At 39.3% G+C, this 22,049-nt stretch overlaps 2 protein-coding genes and 1 long non-coding RNA gene across 3 annotated transcripts; 2 read left to right on the top strand and 1 right to left on the bottom strand.

The window, feature by feature from the left end:
- Nucleotides 1–704: 704 nt before the first annotated feature.
- LOC149752791 (uncharacterized) lies at nt 705–992 on the bottom strand. The gene is made up of 2 exons (XR_016396373.1): nt 922–992; nt 705–862 (listed from the first exon to the last, which is right to left on the bottom strand). It is a non-coding gene; the product is annotated as an uncharacterized LOC149752791 (long non-coding RNA).
- Nucleotides 993–10,686: 9,694 nt separating this feature from the next.
- On the top strand, nt 10,687–11,466 carry LOC103721344 (uncharacterized). Its single transcript, XM_008811516.5, has one exon. The coding sequence runs from the start codon at nt 10,770–10,772 to the stop codon at nt 11,223–11,225; it is 456 nt and encodes a 151-aa protein (XP_008809738.2). The 5' UTR covers nt 10,687–10,769; the 3' UTR covers nt 11,226–11,466.
- A 2,445-nt stretch (nt 11,467–13,911) lies between these two features.
- LOC103722885 (NAD(P)-linked oxidoreductase superfamily protein) lies at nt 13,912–18,912 on the top strand. Its single transcript, XM_039131944.3, has 10 exons — nt 13,912–14,354; nt 15,633–15,724; nt 15,824–15,861; nt 16,001–16,162; nt 16,253–16,275; nt 16,396–16,467; nt 16,560–16,727; nt 17,449–17,531; nt 17,615–17,677; nt 18,521–18,912. The coding sequence occupies exons 1-10, from the start codon at nt 14,147–14,149 to the stop codon at nt 18,704–18,706; spliced, it is 1,095 nt and encodes a 364-aa protein (XP_038987872.3). The 5' UTR covers nt 13,912–14,146; the 3' UTR covers nt 18,707–18,912.
- The last annotated feature ends 3,137 nt before the right edge of the window (nt 18,913–22,049 follow it).

The following is a 22,049-nucleotide window of genomic DNA, read 5'->3' on the forward strand; positions in this document are numbered from 1 at the left end:
TTGATTCAACTCCCCCGTTCCCTAAATCTTTTCTTTTCTTTCTCTTTTTTTTTTTCTATTAATTAACTCATCATTTATGTGTATTAGGGACTCCCTTGCACGAGTACAAGGTCTCCCTTAGCCTAATCTAGGCTTAATACCCTATTATGGCATGAAATCCCTTATTTTCCACCCGGATGAACAGTAACCCGAACTGACAGTGGGTTACTTCATCCCGGTTTTGATCCACTTTTAGGACTCCAAATTTGATGAAATTTTTACCTAACATTCTACACTCATAGAGGATTCCAAAGAGATAACATGCATCATCATCGGAGGCCGTTTGGCCCCCTAAATAATTCGCCGAAGTTGGGACTTCGACACAGTTTTTCCGTAGTGCCGGAAAAATTTGTCAAAATCCGATTCTTCCTCTTTTAACCGCCTCTACAACCCTTATCCGACCCCTCTAGACTATATTCACCCTTTGTATAGCCTAATGTTATCAAAAGACTAGATAGGGATGGACATTTACCTTTTTCTTTTTGGAAATCGAGGTCCTTGCGTAGAGGGGAAGGAGATCTACGTTTTTCCCTTCAGCTGGAAGTGCAACCGGGATCTCTTTCCTCCTCGAATCCCCTTCATCTTCTTCTTTCTTCTTCTTCTTCTTCTCTTTTTCTTTCTTTCTTTCCTCTCTGTTTCACGCCTGAGAACCCCCTCCCTCTTTCTCTCGGTTTCATTCCAAAAGCCAGCTCAAACCCTCCAATTAAATCACATCAAGATACTATTCACCCTTTTTTTAATATTATTAAATTCCCATTTTGCCCCTAACACTTCAACATATCTACGGTTATGCCATTAACTTTTGATTCCTTCCAATTTTACCCTTACCACTTCAACGTATCTACAACTATGCCATTATCTTTTGATTCCCTCCAATTTTACCCTTATATCAATTTTAAAGGACTATTCTATCCCTTTTTATATAAAAAAAATATTTTGGGGTTATTACAATTTCACTCATGGAGATGATGATTCATAATATTGATGCTCAAATCTTGTCCGACCATATTCCGATGATTTGGAGGTATAAAGGGTGTCGATCAATCTGTTCGGTCCATGATAGTAGAAAGTGGAGCGCTGATCTGCCGCTAAAAGTCGCGGATCTGCACACAAAGAGAAGAGAAAGGCCCACTAGGTGGGCCAAGCCTCCTCCGATGCTTAAGTTACACAGAATTTTGGAATAACAATGAGAAATAGCAAGAAAAGAAATAATAACAAGCATCAGAGTAGAGTAATTTTTGTGAATTGTTAGGCCTTGATTGCCTAGCCTGGAATGCTCGGCCTCAGCCTTTGGTAGCTCAACCATTGGAGACTTAGCTATCAGAGGCTTGACCATTGGGAGCTTGGCTGTAGGAGGTTTGGCCTAAGAGTGTTTAGCTTAGAGTGCTCAAAATGGGAGTTCAATCCGAAGTGCTAGCCATGGAAGCTTGATTTGGAGCGCTCATCCTAGGAGCTTGGCCTAAAGAGCTTGGCTTAGAAGCTCGATTTGGAGTGCTCGATATGAAAGCTTGGTTGCTTGGTTTGGGAGCTCGGTCTGGGCGCTCGGACTAAAGTGCTCGATCTTGGGGCTTGGCCTAAGTGCTCGACATGGAGTGCTTGACATGGGAGCTTGGCTTGCTTGAAGTGCTAGGTATGATAGCTAGCGTCCTATATTGCTCGGCTTTGGCACTCAACCTAGAATGCTTGATCTAATGAGCTTGTCTGGAAACTCGGCCTAGAGAACTCGGCTTGGGAGCTCGGCCTGGTTCTGGCTGGCCTTTTGGTCAGCAGTTGTGCATCCCATGTGCTCAACACTCATGTCTTGGATGGCATGGAAGGGTGGCCTCCAGGGACTTGCATGTTGATCTCTAAGAAAGTTGATCCTGTATGCACAACATCGGATCTTGGGTGGCAGAGAAGGGCGGTCTCTAAGGACTCATATCTTGGTCTCCAGGGATGCCTATCTCATCTAGAGAAGAGATATCATGTTGGGACAGCCATGGAAAAGAAGTCGAGTGCAGAGGCAGCCATGAGAGTTTGAGAGTCTTTCCGAGGGAGCCTCTCGCCAGTAGAGCTTGGGAGCCTCTTTTTCGGGGCTTCTCGCCATGAGAACTTGAGAAATTCTTCTTGAGAGCCTTTTGCCATTCCTCCCCTTGTGCCCTTAGGATCCCTTTGTCCTATTTATATAGAGGAGTGTGGAGATTCAAATCTGTCGTAATCTCCTTTCTTGTTTGGACCCACCAAGAATTTAAATTTTTCGAATTCAAATCTTTTCAAAATATTTACCATGTATCGACCCGTGATAGATGGATTAGATTTAGGTCACATCAATAAATTTTTTGCAAAAAGTTTGTCTAAAAGAAAGGAAGGAATAGTCGCATGCGCATCAAAATAATGTTGGATGTTTATTTTTAAAACTTATTCTTATTGTTGTTAATCTTATATCGACATCTCAAATATAATTTTAGTCCACGGTTCACCTACTTAAGATTATGAGATCCACCACTTGATTTGCTCACTATAAATGTGTGGGTATCATTAAATCCATTCTATCAACAAATATGTTATTTGGTATATCTATCTCCATAAATGTTCATAAATAATTCATACGCTCGAATTGTTCATGGATTCCGGATCTATATAAAAACACAAAAACTTTCTATTGGTGTTTCTAGCAAAGGATTTCCTACTTTTTATCTAGGAGAATTTGACATGTACTTTATTTTGGACTGTAAAGTTTAGTTCTGTATGAAATGTGTTTGGTTTTTAAGATTTTTGGAATTATACGTAGGCTCTTGAGCGTTTTGGTGTTTAAAATATAGATTTAGCCTCAAAAGGTTAAATTTTGAGTGAAATTAAACCTTGAGCTTTCCAGTAGTGTTATAGCTTCAAGACAGACATACAGGACGTGGCAAAACTATAATTCTGCTCCAGTTGGGGAGATTCTTTTTCTTGTCCTGATTTCATTTTAAACAAGTTATGTATTTGTAATTTGTCAATGGGAATCCATAAAACAGTACAAATTTAGCTTTATTACTTTGAAAGGATAATCCAAGACTGAGTTTCTCTGAGAGGAGATCTTTCAAGGCTGTGCATTACAATGAGACTACATGCAACTGTACAAATTGCTGGACAGTTTCAGAACTTATAAATTGCTTACAAATAAATGAGGAAGATTGAGCTTTTCTTTCATTTGGCTGCAAGCTTCTCTTTTTAATGAACGTTAGGTTGCAATAGGGCCTGGATCAAGCACCCGAGACCCTCTCAACCCTCTCAATGTCAAACTCCCATAAGGAGTTGAGGAGGAAAATGACTCCCATCGGGAGTCCATACCCCAACCCTTGTTATTTATTTATTTATTTTAATAGGCCTTTGGGCCCTAATTTAAACATAAGGCCGAGCCACATTGTTCAGATCATGCCGAAATATAAGCTTCGGGCCGGTTAAATGGGCTAGGCCTGATACTTTCTTAAGCTAAAAAAGTTGGGTGTTGCGCACTTGATTCAAATAGATGCTTCATGCGATCCTTTTTTTGCAGGTCGTGAAGGGCTGTTTGAAAATGATCTTATAACTTCATTCATGGAATTTTCAATTTTCTTTTCCTCCTTGGCACTAGGATAGGAAGATGCTTAATTGAAATTTTAGTGAGGGTAGAATTCAAACCTAGAATACTATTTTCTAAAACTTAGTGATACTAATTTCTTTAGGCATGATGTTTCATTTATCAAAAGGGATCCTTTATATGAGGTAAATATTCGAGGATGTTTGTTATTGATACTAAGAGCATGCTTGGATTTTCCTAAAGGATTGTGTTAAAATCCTATAGACACTACAGTAAAATTTTCTGCCGCGCCAAATTTTGCCGACGCTTTTGAAGAACGTTGGCAATTTGAAAGAATCGACGACGCTTAAAAGCGTCGTCATAGTTCTCTAGCGAAAGCGTTGCTGGAAAGCGTGGGAACTGGACCTAGGACGACGTTTTTAAGAGTCATTGTTGTCCCTGGCCTAAGACGATGCTTATAAGCATCACGTAAACACGACGCGTATAATCGTCGATCAAAGATGACGCTTATAAGCGTCATCTAAGGCTAGAAACCCTCAAAACCCAGCGCCCGACCCCGATCGAGCCCTCATTATGCCCTAGCTACTCCCCTTATTTCTCCTCTCCGGCTTCCGTCTTCCTCCTCTCCGGCACTACCCTAGCTTCCGTCTTCCTTCTCTCCGGCGCTGCCCTAGCCACCTGTCTTCCTCCTCTCCGGTGCCGACTGTCCGACTCCAACCTCCTCTCCTCCTCCCTCCTCTCCGGCGCTGACCGACCAACCCCGACCTCCTCCACCTGAGGTATTTTTCTCCTCCTCCCTCCTCTCCCTCCTTCTCGCTTGTTCTCCTCCTTCTCCGCCTCTTCTTGTTCGTGGGTGTTTTTTTCTTTTTTTACTGATTCTCTAGCTTTGCCTCCGCCCGAGGATCTCCTCCTCCTCCCTCCTCTCCGGCACCGTTCGAGCAGCCCTCAAACCTCGATCGAGCGGCAACCTTAAGAAGTATGATCCTTGATGCACATTGAACAATTATTATTTTTTATTATTTTGTTGCTATTTGGCTAAGTTAAAAAATTGAATATCAAATCAGTTCTCCTAAGAACCTATTTAGATAATCTATCAAGATTTGGACTAAATTTTCTACTGGATTTATAGGCTTGTAAGCCTATTTGAGTACCGTTTTTATCAACCCAACACTCTCCGGCCTGAATCATGTGGGACTTTTTTCCTCCTTGGAGATTAATAGGCCTAGGATCAGTTAACAAATCCAACCCCCCAGCTTCCCCAAGAACCTTTAATTAAAGGAAGGAAACATGAGTATTATGAACCATAGAAATCTTGATCAAGAAGCCCAGTCCCAATTCAGATTCACAGTCATTTGTGATTGCTCTGTCTTTGTAACAACAACTCTTGGCCAGATATAGCTCCAGATGCTGAGACGAAGACTTTCTTTAAAATCCAATCTGAATAACTTGTATGTAGCAAATTTAGAACAATGGTAGATGCTGAAATTTTGTTCCTAATTTTGCCGAACATTTCTGTATGGGAACATAAAATCTATTAAAAAAAATTATGTTAGAGCTTTTCTCCGAGATAGACTTTATATTAAAAAAGTTAAATAATTATATTTCTACACTTTATATAAAAGACTATATAATTATTTTTTTAGGTATAAACATCATACCAAATATAAACATCATAGGCAGCACCAATGAGATCTCAGTAGTGTGACCATTTGATCGCCTTTTTTCTGAATTAAATTCAACAATCTCAGCACTCAAAATAGTATTTAAATACACGAGTAACTGGTTCATTTTCAGTCAGACGCACACTGGCCAATGCCTGGCCAGAATTCAAATATTTGGCTCGAGTAAGTAGCTGGATATACTACCTATACCTTTTTGTATATTGTTTTACCTTGTAGGATAAATAGTTTTGTCCTTTGTAATTGTTTCTCCCTGGTATTATATTTGAATCCTATCTTAATAGCGACATTATGTCACTTGTAGGTGCAAGTAAATATATAAATTTTTGAGGAAAAGTACGTGCCCTACTTTGTTTTTTGAACATGTGAAATTTCAAAGCAAGGTAACTAGGAGCATCAAACTCTGACATATGAGTGTATATTACCACTGTTCATTCATGAGAACACTTCTGTAAAGAGTTATTCAATTATCTCCGGCCTAATTGTGTCATTACATAAAATCCTGTCGTGCACAGAGTAGTATTTATGCTCTATGTTACTTCCACCATGTTGTAGAAGTTACTGTGTGACTCTAGTAATGCATCTTATGGTTGTAAATAATTTATTGTGTGCATCCTAAGAGACTGATTGTAATGCCATTGATGCCAAAGGAGAAACCCTTACCACATCATACGCTTACCCTGCATTTGTGAAGAGCTAACTCTTTGAAATTTTTGTTGAATTTAATAATTATAATTATGTAAAGATATTTCTATCTTCAAAACATCAATTGAATTCTGGAGATATAATATCTGGAAAGCTACTAGTTCGATCAAATTTGATAGGTGATTTGGTTTGCATGCAAGTCAAGATAGAAATTAGATTAAATCATATTGGAATTTTGTTCAATCAATATACTAAGCAGCAATGCATGGACTTCAATATAGTGTGTCGTCAGATAAACTATGCTTGTAAAGAAAAATTGGTAACATTTTTTAATCAATCCAGACAAAATAGCATCCCGAGGGTCCTAATGCATGCCTTAGATTTGCTACTAAGATGCATTTTTTGCAACACTTATGAACATGGGCATTTGGTATCCTTTCAGTGGCATTGGCTCAAAAGATAAAAATTGGTCTCTTGTTATTAAGATGAAACCTAGAGACTTGTATGATATGGGAAAAGGGTTGGAAGAGGAGGACGACGATACTTATACTCAGTGTATGCCTTATAATGTTGGGCCAACTGATGAAGTAAATGCGCCAACGAGTTTGGATAGGATGGATGTTGAATGAGAATGTAGTTTCATAATGGTAAGTAAAATTTATGATGTATATGTTGAATGAATTATAATGTTCTCTTTTATTAGCACTTTATTTAGTATAAATTTATCATTTAACCAAATATTGATTCTTTTTTGTGTATACCAGGTAACAATATGCCTCGAGAGAGACGATTTAGAGATGTGGAGTTCCAGCATTCTCAGGTGGGATCTACTTCTGATCAGTCCCTGCAGTCCTAGCAGCCATGTGAGCACCAGCAGCACGAGTCAAGATCTTAGCACAAGCCTCTTGCTGATTGCCAAGAGGATGAGCTCCGGATCCAGGGTAATTCGATTTAAAGTTCATATTTTATGTTCATATTTGTCTTCAACTTTTTAAGACATATTTTATTTAATTTTAATAGATGGACAAGGGACGGTGAGGACGAGACGGGGACCCACTCAAGCAAAGGATGTGTGGAAGCTTCCTCCAGGTGAGAAGATCATCATCCGATGCAATGAATTGGGGCAGCCCATCAATAGAGCTGGAAGTCTTCCTTCTATCAAGCTTTTTAGGATCGGTTGCACGCAAGGGTCAGCTGTGTCCGCTCAACTATACGAAGTGGAATGACATGCTTCCTTCGTATAAAGTTGAGCTTCTTAGACCTATACATGTAATGAATTGAATTTGTTCTTTTTAATTTGACACCTCCTGTATGTTAATTTGCTTACTACCATAATTTTACTTTTGAGTTTAATATTATTATAACATTCTGTATCTTGTTGTAGGGTAAGTTTGTACTCCCTCCAGAGAGCCATGATTGGGTGCTAAAGTCCCTCAACCGCAAATGAAAAGAATATAAAACAAAATTAAAGACAGACTTCAAGCGCGAGGATATGACAGAGGAAGAGGTTGCTCGTGTGACTCCTCCTGATGTATACCCTCAGCAGTGGAGGAAGCTTGTTCGCTACTGATTTTCTTAAAGAGGACAGGTCACGTATATTGTTTCAATATCTTATATTCTCTTTATTATTAATATAGATTGCAAATATATACATTGAATCATATTATACTGTGTGCTTTTATTTTGGCAGACATATTCTAATATTGGTAGAGCTGCACGAGCATCTCAATCAGTTCCTCACACTTCGGGCTCGAAGAGTTATGCGAGATGTAGAAATGAATTTGTAAGTTCTTTTGAGACTATTTGAAACTCTACTAACATATAGCACGTATCATGATATATAGTTTGCCAATATACTTTCCGTATGTGTAGATAGTAGAGCATGGAAGGAAGCTTGGTGAGGTAGAGTTTTATAAGATGACCCACACTCACCGAGATGGCAGCTTTGTCTGGGACGAGTCGAGAGATATAGTTGTATGTATTCATTTTTTATTTGTTCATAATTTTTTTATTAATTTTACTTCTTTTAAAATATTAGTGTGACCCTTTTTTTTAGAGAGATATAGGAAAGAGCTACAACTCTTATTTCAAAGCGCGTCGGGGAGTCATCATCATCCGACGTGACCAGTCGCATCGAGGCTCAGGTCTATGCCGAATTGATGGGCCCAGAACGTTATGGTCGCGTGAGGGGTTACGGTGTCGGAGTTACCCCACTCAGCTGTCTGCAGTGAGCCGATATACCCAAGATGCCAGACAAGGTACTAGCACTGCAGAGGTTTGTAGTTTGAAGACAGAGATGGCACAGATAAAGCAGTCATATGAGACAAGGATAGAGGAGATGAGGCAGAGTAATATGACTGATATGGCGGAGTTGAAGCAGAGCCAAGAGTTGAAGATACAATCTTTGCAGGATCAGCTTGACCATATTTCATCTTTTTTGCAGAGATTTGCTCCTCCGGTACATAACAAAATCTATATGAATATTTTACGTAATTATAATGTATTCTTGTATGAGCGTGATGACTTTCGTATTCTTAATTTCTAAAGTATTTTTTTTCTTGTAGGTTGCTGATACTTCATCTACTCGTGAGATGATGATGTCGTCGACCCTTGATACATCGTAGGTTGTTTACTTAGGAATTTGAGACGTATGTTTTTAGTGTATTTTTGAAGTACACTGTAATCAAATATGATAATATGAATATTTTGAATGAAAAGTTCTTGTTTATGACGTGCATTTTGTTATCTATGTGATTTAGTGTATTTGTTTTGTTGGAATTTAATGTATACAGAGTATTAAAAATTGCTTTTACGATTTTTTTTTTAAAAAAATTCATATTGCCGACGCTTTTAAGCATCGGCAATAGCAAGTGCTACAGAATCTGGCACGCCTTTAACGACGCTTTATAGCATCGGGCAAAAACCCATAAACCGACGCTTTTAAGCGTCAGCCTAGTCCGACAGAAACCCACCGTTTGAAGCGTCGGTCGAAGTTGGCTGACGCTTTTAAACGTCGGTTACCTCGCAGATGAATGACGCTTAAAAGCGTCGGCATACATGGTAAACTGAGCCCACCCCCACCTGTCCGACGTCTTACCCACGCTTTGGGGGGCATTGGCAGGAAATTTACCGACGCTTAAAAGCGTTGGTAAAGACCAAACAAAGCGTCGGGACATATCCTTTCTTTTGTAGTGAGAATTCGTGGATTAGACAACTATAACCAGTAGGATTATAGGCTACAGACGGGGCTAGGTTTGTATTCATAAAATATCCAAGAATAGTTTTGAAGTAGACTGGTCCAAATCATATACGAAGAAGAAAAAAACTTTAGCAAGTCTTTTTTTTTCTCTTTGTAGGAATGGACTAGGAAAGATTTAGTTATCGTGGGCTGGGCCAAGCCTCATTTCTGTAATCCTAGAAATCTTATTTCCAATCCTGAAGATTCAATAGGATTATTCAAATAGGTCCCAACTGATTATAGAATTTTTCCCATTGATAAAGTGCACTATGCATACCGAACTAAATTCCTGTTGGTATGAGACCGAAACTCGGCAGACCACTATATCATATATTCCAAGAAAACACCAAATTGGATCTTTTTCATTAAACATGTTAATTAGCAAAAGTTAAATCTATCATTAACATAAAATTTTACACAACATTAATAGGACAGGGTGAAACTTTGGTCTAGTTCATCCAAACTCAACTCAATCCAACCAGTGATTAGGTCAAGTTGTACATTTGCTAAGTGTGGGCAAGTTAAAGGTTCCCAACTTGAAACCAACCTAATTGCAACTTACCTTCATTTCAGCCAAATCTGGCCTAATTCTTTCAAGTCAACCTATATTTTGCCCCTACCAGAATCCACCTCGACCCAACACCTCCATCAATCAGATTACATGGGATATAAGTGGAATACACTAAGTTTAACCCACTCGGTCACCCGGATCTACTTAAATCACTGCATATGTGGAAGAATTTTTGACCAGCAAATCATTAGTTTTTGCAACAAGATGAACTTTCAGAGAAGAATTCTTCAAGTCTTGAAATCTAGAGGAACGTAATATGTTGAATACTTAAACTGTAAGGTCTCATGTCATGTTACTATATTTAAATGAATGATAAAGAAGAAAGTAATTGGGATGAAAACACCATCACTGCACCTAACCTAAGCCAACTTTGACCAAGAGTACGTAGTATATACCCGAAGCCACAATTCAGGTCCGAATCTCAAAATTAATTGGATGGAACTTTTGATCAGGCCAAATAACTTCAGCCGTGAAAAGTGAGCATTAACTTCGAACCAAAACTTTGAAACCTGATCAAACTTTGTTTGAAACGGCCAGTTTGATCCAAACAATGAGCATTAGTTTAATCCTGACCTAAATTAGACCCGATTCGAGCCAATTATATATAGGTCCATCATAGTATAAAAGGGATCGAGTCATGTTATCTTTGCCATATTTTGGTAATTAAATCTTGTTGAGCAATTTCACATTTCTTAATAATAACTAAATCAACATCTGGTGAGAATTTGCTAATGTTAGCCCACCTCTCCACTTAAAATTTCTTAACCATCTGTCAACTTCTGACACCTGTTCTTATATGTTGTTAAGAAGGTGAACCAACAACACCACACAAATGTGTCCACCTCCACAAATCTTTCCCACCCAACACATGAAACAACACCCAAATGAAAGCCACCAACCAAGCTCTACCCTCCTAACACAATTCAAAGTCATGCCACCCCCATATCAACCCCTTCACCATAAATACCAAGCAAGGCAAGCTTCATCTCCCATCACAGCTAGTCCTCAGCCCTTCTTTCCCATAGCTAACCAAAACCTTGTGATATCCACAGCATCATGGCTTCCAACACCAGCCTCTTCACCATGAGCCTTCTCATCGCCCTCGTGTTGTTGAGCCTCAGCAGCATGAGCCATGCAGCTCGCCATCTTTTGGACACCCCCGCGCCGGCGGAGTCTCCACCTGCGGCCCCGGCCATCCCAACCCTGCCCAAGCCGGCACTGCCCCCGATGCCGGTCATACCGCCTGCTCCAAAGCTGACAATGCCTCCGATGCCGGCGATACCAACCATTCCGAAGCTTACGGTGCCTCCGATGCCGACGATACCGACTATTCCAAATGTTCCAGTGCCGCCATTGCCCGTGGTGCCGACTGTGCCAAAAGTTACAATACCACCCTTGCCGACCATGCCTACTGTTCCAAAGGTCACGCTGCCTCCTATGGCTTCCATCCCAACCATCCCTTCCTTTCCAACGATCCCTGGAATTCCCTTCCTCACACCACCTCCAGCTTGATGGGCATGAGGATCAGATATTCGTCGTCTAGTTTGATGTATTGTATGCCAGATTGTGTTGGAGTGGGATTAGTAGTATGAGACAGAGGCCATTTTATAGCAATATAATGGGACTTTGGGGTCATTATATTGTTGTATAGGATATTTCTTCGTGGGTTTCTCGAGTGATTTTATGTACCTCCATTCTATGTCATCGTGTATGTTATTCTGTCATTCATATATAAATTCACATATTCCCGTCATTATATCTACGTACATGAAGTTATCAACGTCTCTCTCTCTCTCTCTCTCTCTATATATATATATATGTGTGTGTGTGTGTGTGTGTGTGTGTGTGTATAAATAAAATACTAGGTTTTATGACATGGAATGTGAATCCGGCAAAACTTTGTGACGTAGCACAAACCTGGATGTCTAATGGATATATAGGAGTAAATGTCTGCAGTGGTCCGCGGAACTAGCAAATTTAATGGATATCTAGCCCACACTCGTTTTGTTGTTTTATATTTCTAACAAAAAACGAAATTATACAAAAAAAGATTATTTCTATATTTATTTTAAATTTAAAGGTGCAATATTATCACGAGTAAGGCTAGTGTGTGCTTGGGTGGGTAACCATGCATGGTGCCACCAAAGTCCATGGCCTTTGGACCCTTTCCGAGCGGCGCGGCAAGTGCTCAAGCTTCCGTCAGGGTGCTAACTTAGCACCTTGTCAAGCCCCAGTGTTTCCATCTGTACACTCTTTCTGTAATCGATGATGGATAGAAGGAAAGAGAAAGAAGGTCACATATCACGCTAGGGCTGAAAAAGGGTTGGAAATTATTCAACCGGATCTTGTATCTAGTTCTGATCGGATTCGAATAGAAATACAAAGAGATCAAACCTGAAACTTTTGGATTGTTGCCCGCTACTCAACTATTATGACAGCATTAACTACTACTATAAAGTTATAGTTCATCATACTTATTCAAAATTTGTTCACATTATAAAATATAGTCTTATATTATGGTCTTTCATATTTTAATAATTAATTATTTTTATAAAAAATATTTTTTTTCTATTTGTTAAAAATAAAAAATAGATAGCTTTGTTTCATTCTTTATAATATTTTGAAAACCTTTTTATTTAAAAGATTTAATAATATCGATAATGTCAATATATTCATATATTCATGTATATGTTTAGCAATATTATATATAAAATAGATAATTTATGATTCCTTTTATTCATGTAGTTGCAATTACAAGGACCAATCAGTATTTAATATAGAAAACTTTTAATATTTTATATTACGTCTGTTATTTAAATTTTTTTAAGTTTTTAATATCTTTTGATGCTAATTAAGTTGGATTAGTGATCCAAACTCTTGGTATGCAACTTTAATAATTACCTTTTTTGACCATTACCTGGTTAAAGTGCAAACTTGCAATCTTGATAATAGATTGCATACCATCTTTCATAAATATATTATTTATTTATTTTTTATTATTGAATTCTATTCGACATCTAATTTATATTTGAATAATATCCAACTTATATCTATATTCGGATAAAGAAAATATAGATATAACTACCATTCGACTGGTATCTGTTTCCGTTTAAAATAAATATGGATATACTTATATTTGATTGATTCATTTAGAACAAATATGGATACTAATTTTGATATCTATTTAATGTTTTTATCCATATATGGTGAAAAATATAAATATAAATATAGATATGGTAGTATCCCATCTGTTTTTAGCCCTATACTAAATTACTTCTCTTAGCTAATCGTTACTTGGCATGCCACACATCGCCACCGGCAATCTCGTTCAAGCTCACCTCCTCAAGCCCTCTCCCCAAGGAGACAACTTCTTTGCATATAACTTTGTATAAATTTAAGAATTTCTTTTAATTATTTTTTTAATTAGTTAACTAAGAATCTAGCAAAGTAGTCGAAGCTAATAAGAAGTTTATGTATTGCTCGTGGTGCACCTTCCATTGGAAAGGGGAGGAAATGGATCCCCGACATTATAACTGTACTCGTAAGATAACTTTGTGTAATCTAGATAAACAAACTTTTTTTTGTACATAAATAATCTTTGTTCCATTCGAACCTAACTAAATATTTCATCATGCACTGATGGCCAGGACCTGTTAAAAATTCTTTTCCGACTGAGTTTTTATTGGTCACATTTTGCCATGAGCAGGCAGCAAACTAGTACCTGACGCTATTGAGAAAGCATTACCTTGGTCCAGGCCAACCTGATGGTCTATCATATTTCCAAGTAAACTCCCACCCCTCCTCCGACCTAATTTTTTTGTTAAAAAAAAATTATGTAAAAAAATTCTATTTTCTATAAATTTATTTTAATATAATTAAATTATCAAATTTTTAAATTTTATTTAATTTAGATTTTATCTACAAATTTTATCTACCGTGATGGCATTATCACGTGATATTATGTGGCAGTTTATATGGCAGATGGGGATGATGTGAATATCTCATGACAAAATTTATAGTTAGATTCATAGTGAATGAATTTAAATATGATGGCTTAATTATACGAATTATAAAAAATAAAAAAAATATTTTAAATTTTTTGGTATAATTATTCAAAAAAAATCGAAGAGCCGTACCAAAAAAAAAATTCCGTCCAATCCCACCACTCGAACCGGCAAATTCTTCCTAAATTTCACCTATCATTACCCAATCATTCGTTTGACCACACAGCCAGAGCCCCCTTATCTCTTGTCCACCTACAAGCCAACTCCTTCCCTCTTTAATTCCTTAAATTCGTCCCAATTTGCTATTAGAATTCACATTTTGGGGCTTTAATTTGCTGAAGTTCGAATCTTTCGACGTTATTATCCCTCGTTTTTGTGATCCTATCCTCCCTTCTTTTGCTTCTGGATTTAGAGTAGTTGGGGCTTTCTATGGCTCTGCAACTCAGCAGTGCGGGGTTTTGCCTCTTTCGTGGCAGGAGAGCTCTTACGACGAGAGCCGTGGCCTCTGAGGATGTTACAACGTTGAAAGAAGAGAACAAAGTGAAGCTGGGAGGGTCGGATGTGAAGGTCAGCAGGCTGGGGATTGGTGCTTGGTCGTGGGGAGACACCAGCTACTGGAATGACTCCGGATGGGATGGTAATGCTCTCCCACTGATTGCTATGAGATATTGGATCATTATTCTCTTTGAGTTCGATATCGTAGTTTGCATGAAAGGAAGAGTTTTTTTTTTTTTTTTTTTTTGTTTTGAATGAATGGGTATTGTTTGATTGGGTTTGTTTATATCATCTTTTTTTTTTTTTTTGCTTTTCTCTGATAATATGAAACAGTTTAATTCACCAAATGTAAAAAGGCATGCAATTGACCTCCACAAGGGGATCTTAGATCATTAGGAAGCTCTTGCAAACAATCCCAGGTTTCGTACCATTATTTAGTTCTACCAGCATAATCTAACCAATTTACTATAGATTTTTCATATCACCTACATAATAGATTATTTTTTCCAGGAATTTCCAGAAAGCATTTTATTTCAATTGTTCAATTGGATAAACCCTTAAAAATTCAATTTAAGCCCTAGAATCCTAAACCCTAGGTTAGGCAGTATTCATCCATTACTTATTTACTTTGAAAACATCACCGTTTTAGTTCAGTTTTCTTGAAAATTCAACTCTTAACCTGAAATTCCAGTAATACATGGATATCAGCCCTATTGTAAACCCTAATCAGGTCTTTTTTTCTCTACTGTCCTACATCACTGATGCTAACCTTCAATTGCGGCATATTTTCCCACCTCATAGGAGCATAACCATGAAGTTTAATGGCACAATTTTTACCTTTCTATGCTCAGGGATATCCATCATATCAGAATAGCACTCCACTTAGCGATATCCATCACATTAAAAAAAAAAAAACTCCACCATCATGAGCCACTTGATAAGTCCTTTGGATGGATTGCCATAGAATTCTTGAATTTCCACTTTTATGCCATAAAAGCCAGTGTGGTCTCAGAAGCCACGCTCCGCACATTTGTTCGCCTTCTTTTGATGTAAAGCTTGGTGGTGGAAGGGGTTTTAAGTGCCAGTGCAATCTTCAAAAGCCACCTCTTATTCTGATCCATTCCTCCTGGCTAATGGTCTCATGACATCAGCATGATCATTCTCCAATTGAAGTTGTGCTATCTGTTCTCACTACCATTTAATCTTAATGTTTCTCAATCTACTTCCTTTTAAGTAGTGCCTACTTGTCGATTAAGACTGTGAAATCTTGGGTTTCCCAAATCTGTTCTGACACTATAAAAGGACTTCTTATAGTGTCTTTAGTTTTCTTAACATTCTCAGTTGATAAATTTGATCTAAAGGTTTCAAGTTTCAACTCCTGTTTTCTATAGAAAAATCTAACATTGCAATGAGATGCCAGATCGGAAGATGAAGGCAGCTAAGGCAGCTTTTGATGCAAGCATCGATGGTGGCATAACCTTCTTTGATACAGCTGAAGTCTATGGTGCAGCGGTAGGATAGCAGCTTCTGTTCTTCTTTCTCCTAGAGCTGTTTTGATGGCATGAACAAATATTTCAACAAAAATTTATGCATTTTTTTTCCTTTTTATAGTTTATGGGAGTAGTGAATTCAGAAACATTGCTTGGAAGGTACCTGACCTGATAATTTTCATTTTCTGATCTTATTTCTCTTTAGGTTGTTCTCCGCTCTATTTTTCAGATATTTGGATCCTAATGCTATCTTTAACGCTTTCTGCTTGACTGTTACTAAATTGGCATTAAATAACAGATTCATTAAGGAGAGGCAACAAAAAGAATCAGTTGAGGTAGCTGTGGCAACAAAATTTGCACCTTTGCCATGGAGGTTCGGCCGGGGGAGTGTCCTTTCTGCTCTCAAAAGTTCACTTTCTCGCCTTGGCCTTTCCTCAGTTGACCTCTATCAGCTTCATTGGTCTGCTTGTCAAGCCTCTTCCTGCTGATATTCCTTGCAAATTATCTCAGTACAATGGTAATTGACGTAATGAGTCTTGGTGATTTTCAGGCCTGGGATTTGGGGAAATGAAGGTAGTTGATCTTTACACATCCTTGAGTAGATGTGGAAGTGATGTCTTTCTCTGTGACTACCTAATGCCCCATTTTAAGAAACTCAAGTACAAGGTGACAGCTCTTTTGAAATCAATTCAGGATACATTGATGGACTTGGAGATGCTGTTGAACAGGGCCTCGTAAAGGCTGTTGGAGTCTCAAACTACAGTGGTAATTGTCTCACATGTCTTTGGTTACTTTTGCTACAAGAAGTGTGTGCTTCATATGATAGCATAACGAATCTGGCTTTTTATATGCTCCAGAAAAGCGTCTTCGAGATGCTTATAATCAACTCAAGAAGCGAGGAATTCCGCTGGCTTCAAACCAAGTCAATTACAGCCTCATATATAGAAATCCCGAGAGAAATGGTGTGAAGGCTGCTTGTGATGAGCTGGGGATCACCTTGATTGCATATTCTCCTATTGCTCAAGGCATGGTTCATATATTTGTAGTATGTTATATTATTATACATCTTACTTTATGACATGATAAGGTGGTTGCACTTATTTCATAGCTTTGACATTTTGCCAAATATAGTTTTGGGTTATGGCCTATAAATGGTGCAATATAATGTGAGTTTAATGCCTAAAAGTACTAAAAATACATTGCTATGGTTGTGTGCTACTTGAAGCAGGTGATTTAGCTTACCATCTCAAGACACTAAAATTGCTTCATCAACATATTTGACATACTTTTTAGTTATAGGTTTCAAGTTTGTGAAATGGTAAATTGTAAGAGCCTCTCCACAAACTGTCTTATGATATATAGTGTTCTAACGTTGTTGCAATGTGCATTAAGAATCTTTTGCTGCTGTTATGAAACTTCTTGCTAGTACCATATGGGGAGATAAAAGCAGTTCCTCAGTGTAGCAAATTGTGATGCCTGCAAAATATTATAAAGAAGTTGATCAATTTAGCACTCTGGGTTTTGAATGATATTTGAATTCTTTTCTATAAAAATTAGCATGGTTTTTATCACTAAGTAGAAGAACTCGTTTTCGTTGCCACATATGACTACTAGAGTTAGAATGACATGCTTATAGTCTGACTTGGCAATGACTGGTTACTGGTGTAATCTGAGTGTCTGCTCAATTTTTCTGAGTTCCCACAGACTGAAATTTTCTCGACATTAACCTGTCGTGTTTTTTTTCAGGTGTCCTGACTGGAAAATATACACCAGAGAATCCGCCAACAGGCCCTAGGGGTCGGATTTACACTCCTGAATTCCTCAAAGAGGTAAGAATTTGCTGCACCGAGATTGCTTGCTGCTTCTAATGCCATATACCTCCTTTTTGTTAAAGGGATTATATGTTTTGCAGCTACAACCACTGCTGACTAGGATTAAAGAGATAGGACAAGGTTATGGCAAAAGTCCCACGCAGGTTCTATTCTTCTGTCTTAAACTGGTGGTGCTTTTTTGTTCACTTGGAGTTGTGCTTGTTTTATAAATTGCTAACAGATATGAAAATTTCTATAACCACCAAGTCAAAGAGGGCAAAAATATAGAGAAAATGCAGTTGCTGTATCAGAGAAGATACATGGTTTTGCAGATGGTTGTATCTATGGCATTGCAATTCATAACCTCAGATAGCTCAGCTTATCAGAATATATGTTGATATTTTATTGAAATACTGGAGGCAAGCCTTATCAAGAATTTTTAGTCCCAGATATCCTTTTTGCTCTTGTTCTATCTGTTTTTATTTTAAAGGTAAGCATCGAATAATTTTTGCATCAATTCAGAAAAGGGAAACCGGTCCATTTGGATTCTCTTGTATGCTTGCACATGCTTTTGATAGGGAAGATGTGGATAGGTTATCCAACAGTCCAGAAAAGGACCAATTTAGTTGTTTTATAATAGAAAAAGAGGTGCATTTTAATACATGTGGGGATCCCATATTGAGGAGATTATACTGTGACTCATGCTGCATGCAGAAGCTATATTACTGTTCTTTAGGAAAAAAAAATGGAAAAAGCTGCCAAGAAAAGAATATTCCAACACTTAGGCAGGAAATTATCAACTGTTACTTTCATGCAGTTGTAAAACAGTATCCAGTCCCAATCACATAACAAGAATGGAAACCTTAATGCAGCCTAAAAATAAAGGATACTTCAGTTTATTAATCTTCTGGCTAAAATAAAATTTCATACTCTTGTCTGCTTCTTGTCAAAAATGAAAAGCAATCTGCTAACAGGCAGGATATATGTTCTTCCTTTTTCTTCCCCAGGTTGCCCTGAACTGGTTGACATGTCAGGGGAATGTTGTGCCCATCCCTGGAGCCAAAAATGCAGAACAGGCTGAGGAGTTTGTTGGTGCTCTTGGGTGGAGGCTTACAGATCAAGAGGCTGAGGAGCTTCGTTTGCTAGCATCGAAAACCAGAGAAGTTGTTGGATTCCCTGTTGAGAAATTGTAACTTAACAGTTATAAGAAATAGAATGCTTATACACAACTATATGATATCTTGTACATTTCCATGGATGCAACTATCATGTATAATAATAGATTTCGATTGCAGAAATTTACAAATGGAAGGCCATTATTTGTGGTGTGCTGGCCTATTTCTTGTAAAGTACCTAGGTTTTGGAACTATATATCTTAGTAAAGATGCTTGTACTATCATAGAAATGCTTAATTTCTGGTTTTACGCTTTCCATGGCATCATTGTATTGTTAATACTTTTTTCCTTCCTTGGCCCTTTAGTATGATAATCTGTAACCATTTCAGTGAACTGAATGTCTTCAGCAGCAGAATGCGAGGTCTGAAGAAAAAGAATCACACGTCACTGTAGGATCACCAATGTGTTTCATGGTTAACATAATTGTTGAGCAAAATTTTAGCGGCTGGCTCTTGGCCCTGGCAGTATGAAAATGACAGAGTTCAGAATTCTTCAACCAAATTAGAAGGCCAGTTTCTGACCTCTAACTATACTGCAATTGCCTCAATTCTTACCACTGTAGGGTGGACTCTTTGGTTTGTACCAAGCCCTGTTGTCCAAGCACTGCAGATAAGAAGTCAGTGCAAGATGAAATAAATCTAGGCCACATCGGCAGCAGTTTTGACTTCGTACTATCTTCTGTCCTAGTTGTTAGTCAAAGATATCAATGTTTGGAATGTGATCATGAGATGCAAAGTAATAGATTATCATAACTTGGAGATGAGGTTTTTACTTAGTCTTATGGTAAAATTTTGCCAACCTTCTGAAGGGGAACTTCACTATTATGATCACATACCAAATGACCATACTCTAAAAAATAGAAAATACAACAAAATTTGGGCTGTGATCATGGCATCTCATTAAGTTTAGGAGGTATTACTCCTTAAGTTTTCTTCATGCCTCATGGCATGGTGTGGCAGACTACACACTTGAGGGGGTCGAAGCTAGCAGGAACACATCACAAATTCCCATCTATTTTGTGGTCTTTGGACTGTGAAGTCCCAATCAAGGCCAACCCGTGGATATCAATGAATAACCAGTCCAGCACATTAGCAGAAACTTCGAACCATGCAATCTTCTTGGTTGTCATTTGAGTCTCAGAAAGCTCTTACCCATATGTGTCGATTGCAAATAGATCATGACAAGTTCGAAATCCTCGACATGATTTTGTATGAGTTGTGAACTGAGTGATAACCTAGTGGGTCTTCCTTCCATGCAGAGTCAATTACACACACTCCTTTCTGTTTAGAATCAAACGCTAGCATGTATAACCAGTTCATGATCCATTTATCATCTATGTTCTTCCCTCTGTTAGCCAACAAATTGGGGAGCATGCCTACTTGTAGCTGTAAATCCAAAAAGGGTGTAAAACCCAGCTTTATAACAATTCAATGGTGTTGGGGTAGTTCTAAATACACCCCCCCCCCCGATTGCTCAGGACACCCCCCAAAAATTAAAAAAAAATTAAATACTCTCTACACCCCCCCATTTGCTAAGGACACCCCTAAAAAATTAAAAAATCCTAAATTACCCTTCACCCTCCCCACCCCCTCACCTAAATTGCTCTTTACACCCCCCAAACCCCCCCCCCCCCCAACCCCGCTCTTCCCCTCCAAAACTCCACTCCAGCCGGCTTCTCCCTTCCGCCCAAAAAACTTCGCCTCAAGAACCTCAAGCACCTCGCCGGCGGCCAAACCCCCTCCGTCTCCCCCTTCTCCCTCGCCCAAAACCCCCCGTTCCCCCTTCTCCCTCTCGTCGCCGGCATTCTCCCCTTCTCCCTCTCGTCGCCGGCATTCTCCCGGAACCACCTCCCCGGCCATCTCCCGAGCAACGAGCACCTCGCCGGCGCCTCCACGACCACGTCGAGGTAGCTCCCCGCCCCCCCGCCTCCAGTGCTCCGTTCGGCACTGGATCGCCGAACAGAAGGGTTCTGTTCGGCTGAACAGTGCCGAACAGAAGCCCTCTGTTCGGCAACACTCAACCGAACAGAAGCCTTCTGTTCGGCTGCACGGTGCCGAACAGAAGCCTTCTGTTCGGCTGCACAGTGCCGAACAGAATGGTTCTGTCCGGCTCTGAGCAGCCGAACAGAAGCCTTCTGTTCGGCTCTGTGCAGCCGAACAGAAGCCTTCTGTTCGGCACTGTGCAGCCGAACAGAAGGCTTCTGGTGCGTGCAGTGCTGAATTTTGTGCCGAACATTTATGTATGCAATTGAATTATTTTCTTTGATATAGCCTAACATTGAATTTCTATATTTTCAGACATGGATCCCCGTCCCGCCAGAGTTAGACCTACGGCGTCAGCTAGGAGACGTCGTGCTAGGATTGCTTCTCCCGAGCCTGCTCATATGCCATCGGACTCTCCTGAGTCAGAGCATGATGATATGCCCGCTAGGGGCGAAGACGATGAGTTCGTTGGACCATGTCCAGGAGGTCCAGAGGATGAGTCCGTCCTGATCAGTTTCAGGACGCATATAGCAGCTTCCATCTGGAGGCAACAGGTATTGTTTATTTGTTATAGCATTATATTTTGTTTATTGATGTTTTATAAAGTAGTAGTAATTATACATTTATATTACAGGAACGAGCTCCACTAAAGTGCATGAACCATACTGCCAAGGTTGGTGAATGGAAGTGGTGGTCTTCAAACCAACCAAATACCAGGTTCAGAGCACTATTGAGGCAGTCGGGCCTCGTAGAGTTAGTACAGTGCTCTTATCGATTCATCGATAAGATTCTGATTTCGGGCTTCGTAGAGAGATGGCAGCCCGAGACGAACACCTTCCATATACCATTTGGCGAGATCACTATCACGTTGGATGATGTATCCGCCATTTTAGGGATTCCTGTCGCAGGTTCCTCAGTATCAGTTTCTCCTGAGAGGATGAGTGATCGGGATGCTGAGGAGCTACTTGTGGAGTTGTTGGGGGTGTCAGCTGGAGACGCGCGTCAGGAGGTACTGTCATCGCGCGGTCAGTCTGTGAGGATGGAGTGGCTGAGGACTCAGTTTCACTCTGTATCTGATAGAGACAGGCGGCAGAGGATAGAGTGTGCAGCACGAGCCTATTTGTTATTTTTGTTAGGCTGCACACTCTTTGCTGATAAGAGTGGGACCAGGGTGCCTATAGCGTATCTGTGTTTACTGCGGGATCTGGATAGGGTGAGCACATATGCCTGGGGTACAGCTGCCTTAGCATATTTGTATCGGCAGTTGGGGATTGCGTCGAGGTCATCAGTGAGACAGATCAGTGGTTATATGACGCTTCTGCAGGCATGGATTTATGAGCATTTTCCAGCACTCAGTCCTCACCCGTCGCTCGAGTATA

Source organism: Phoenix dactylifera, chromosome 9 (genome assembly GCF_051530095.1).
Source record: "Phoenix dactylifera cultivar Ajwa chromosome 9, Ajwa_hap1_PhDact_Kaust_v1.1, whole genome shotgun sequence".
Lineage (NCBI taxonomy): Eukaryota > Viridiplantae > Streptophyta > Magnoliopsida > Arecales > Arecaceae > Phoenix > Phoenix dactylifera.

Coding starts and splice junctions, on each gene's coding strand:
- LOC103721344 (XM_008811516.5), top strand. CDS start 10,770: ATGGCTTCCAACACCAGCCTCTTCACCATGAGCCTTCTCATCGCCCTC.
- LOC103722885 (XM_039131944.3), top strand. CDS start 14,147: ATGGCTCTGCAACTCAGCAGTGCGGGGTTTTGCCTCTTTCGTGGCAGG. Junction 15,725..15,823: donor CTGAAGTCTATGGTGCAGCG/GTAGGATAGCAG, acceptor TCCTTTTTATAG/TTTATGGGAGTAGTGAATTC. Junction 16,163..16,252: donor GACCTCTATCAGCTTCATTG/GTCTGCTTGTCA, acceptor GGTGATTTTCAG/GCCTGGGATTTGGGGAAATG.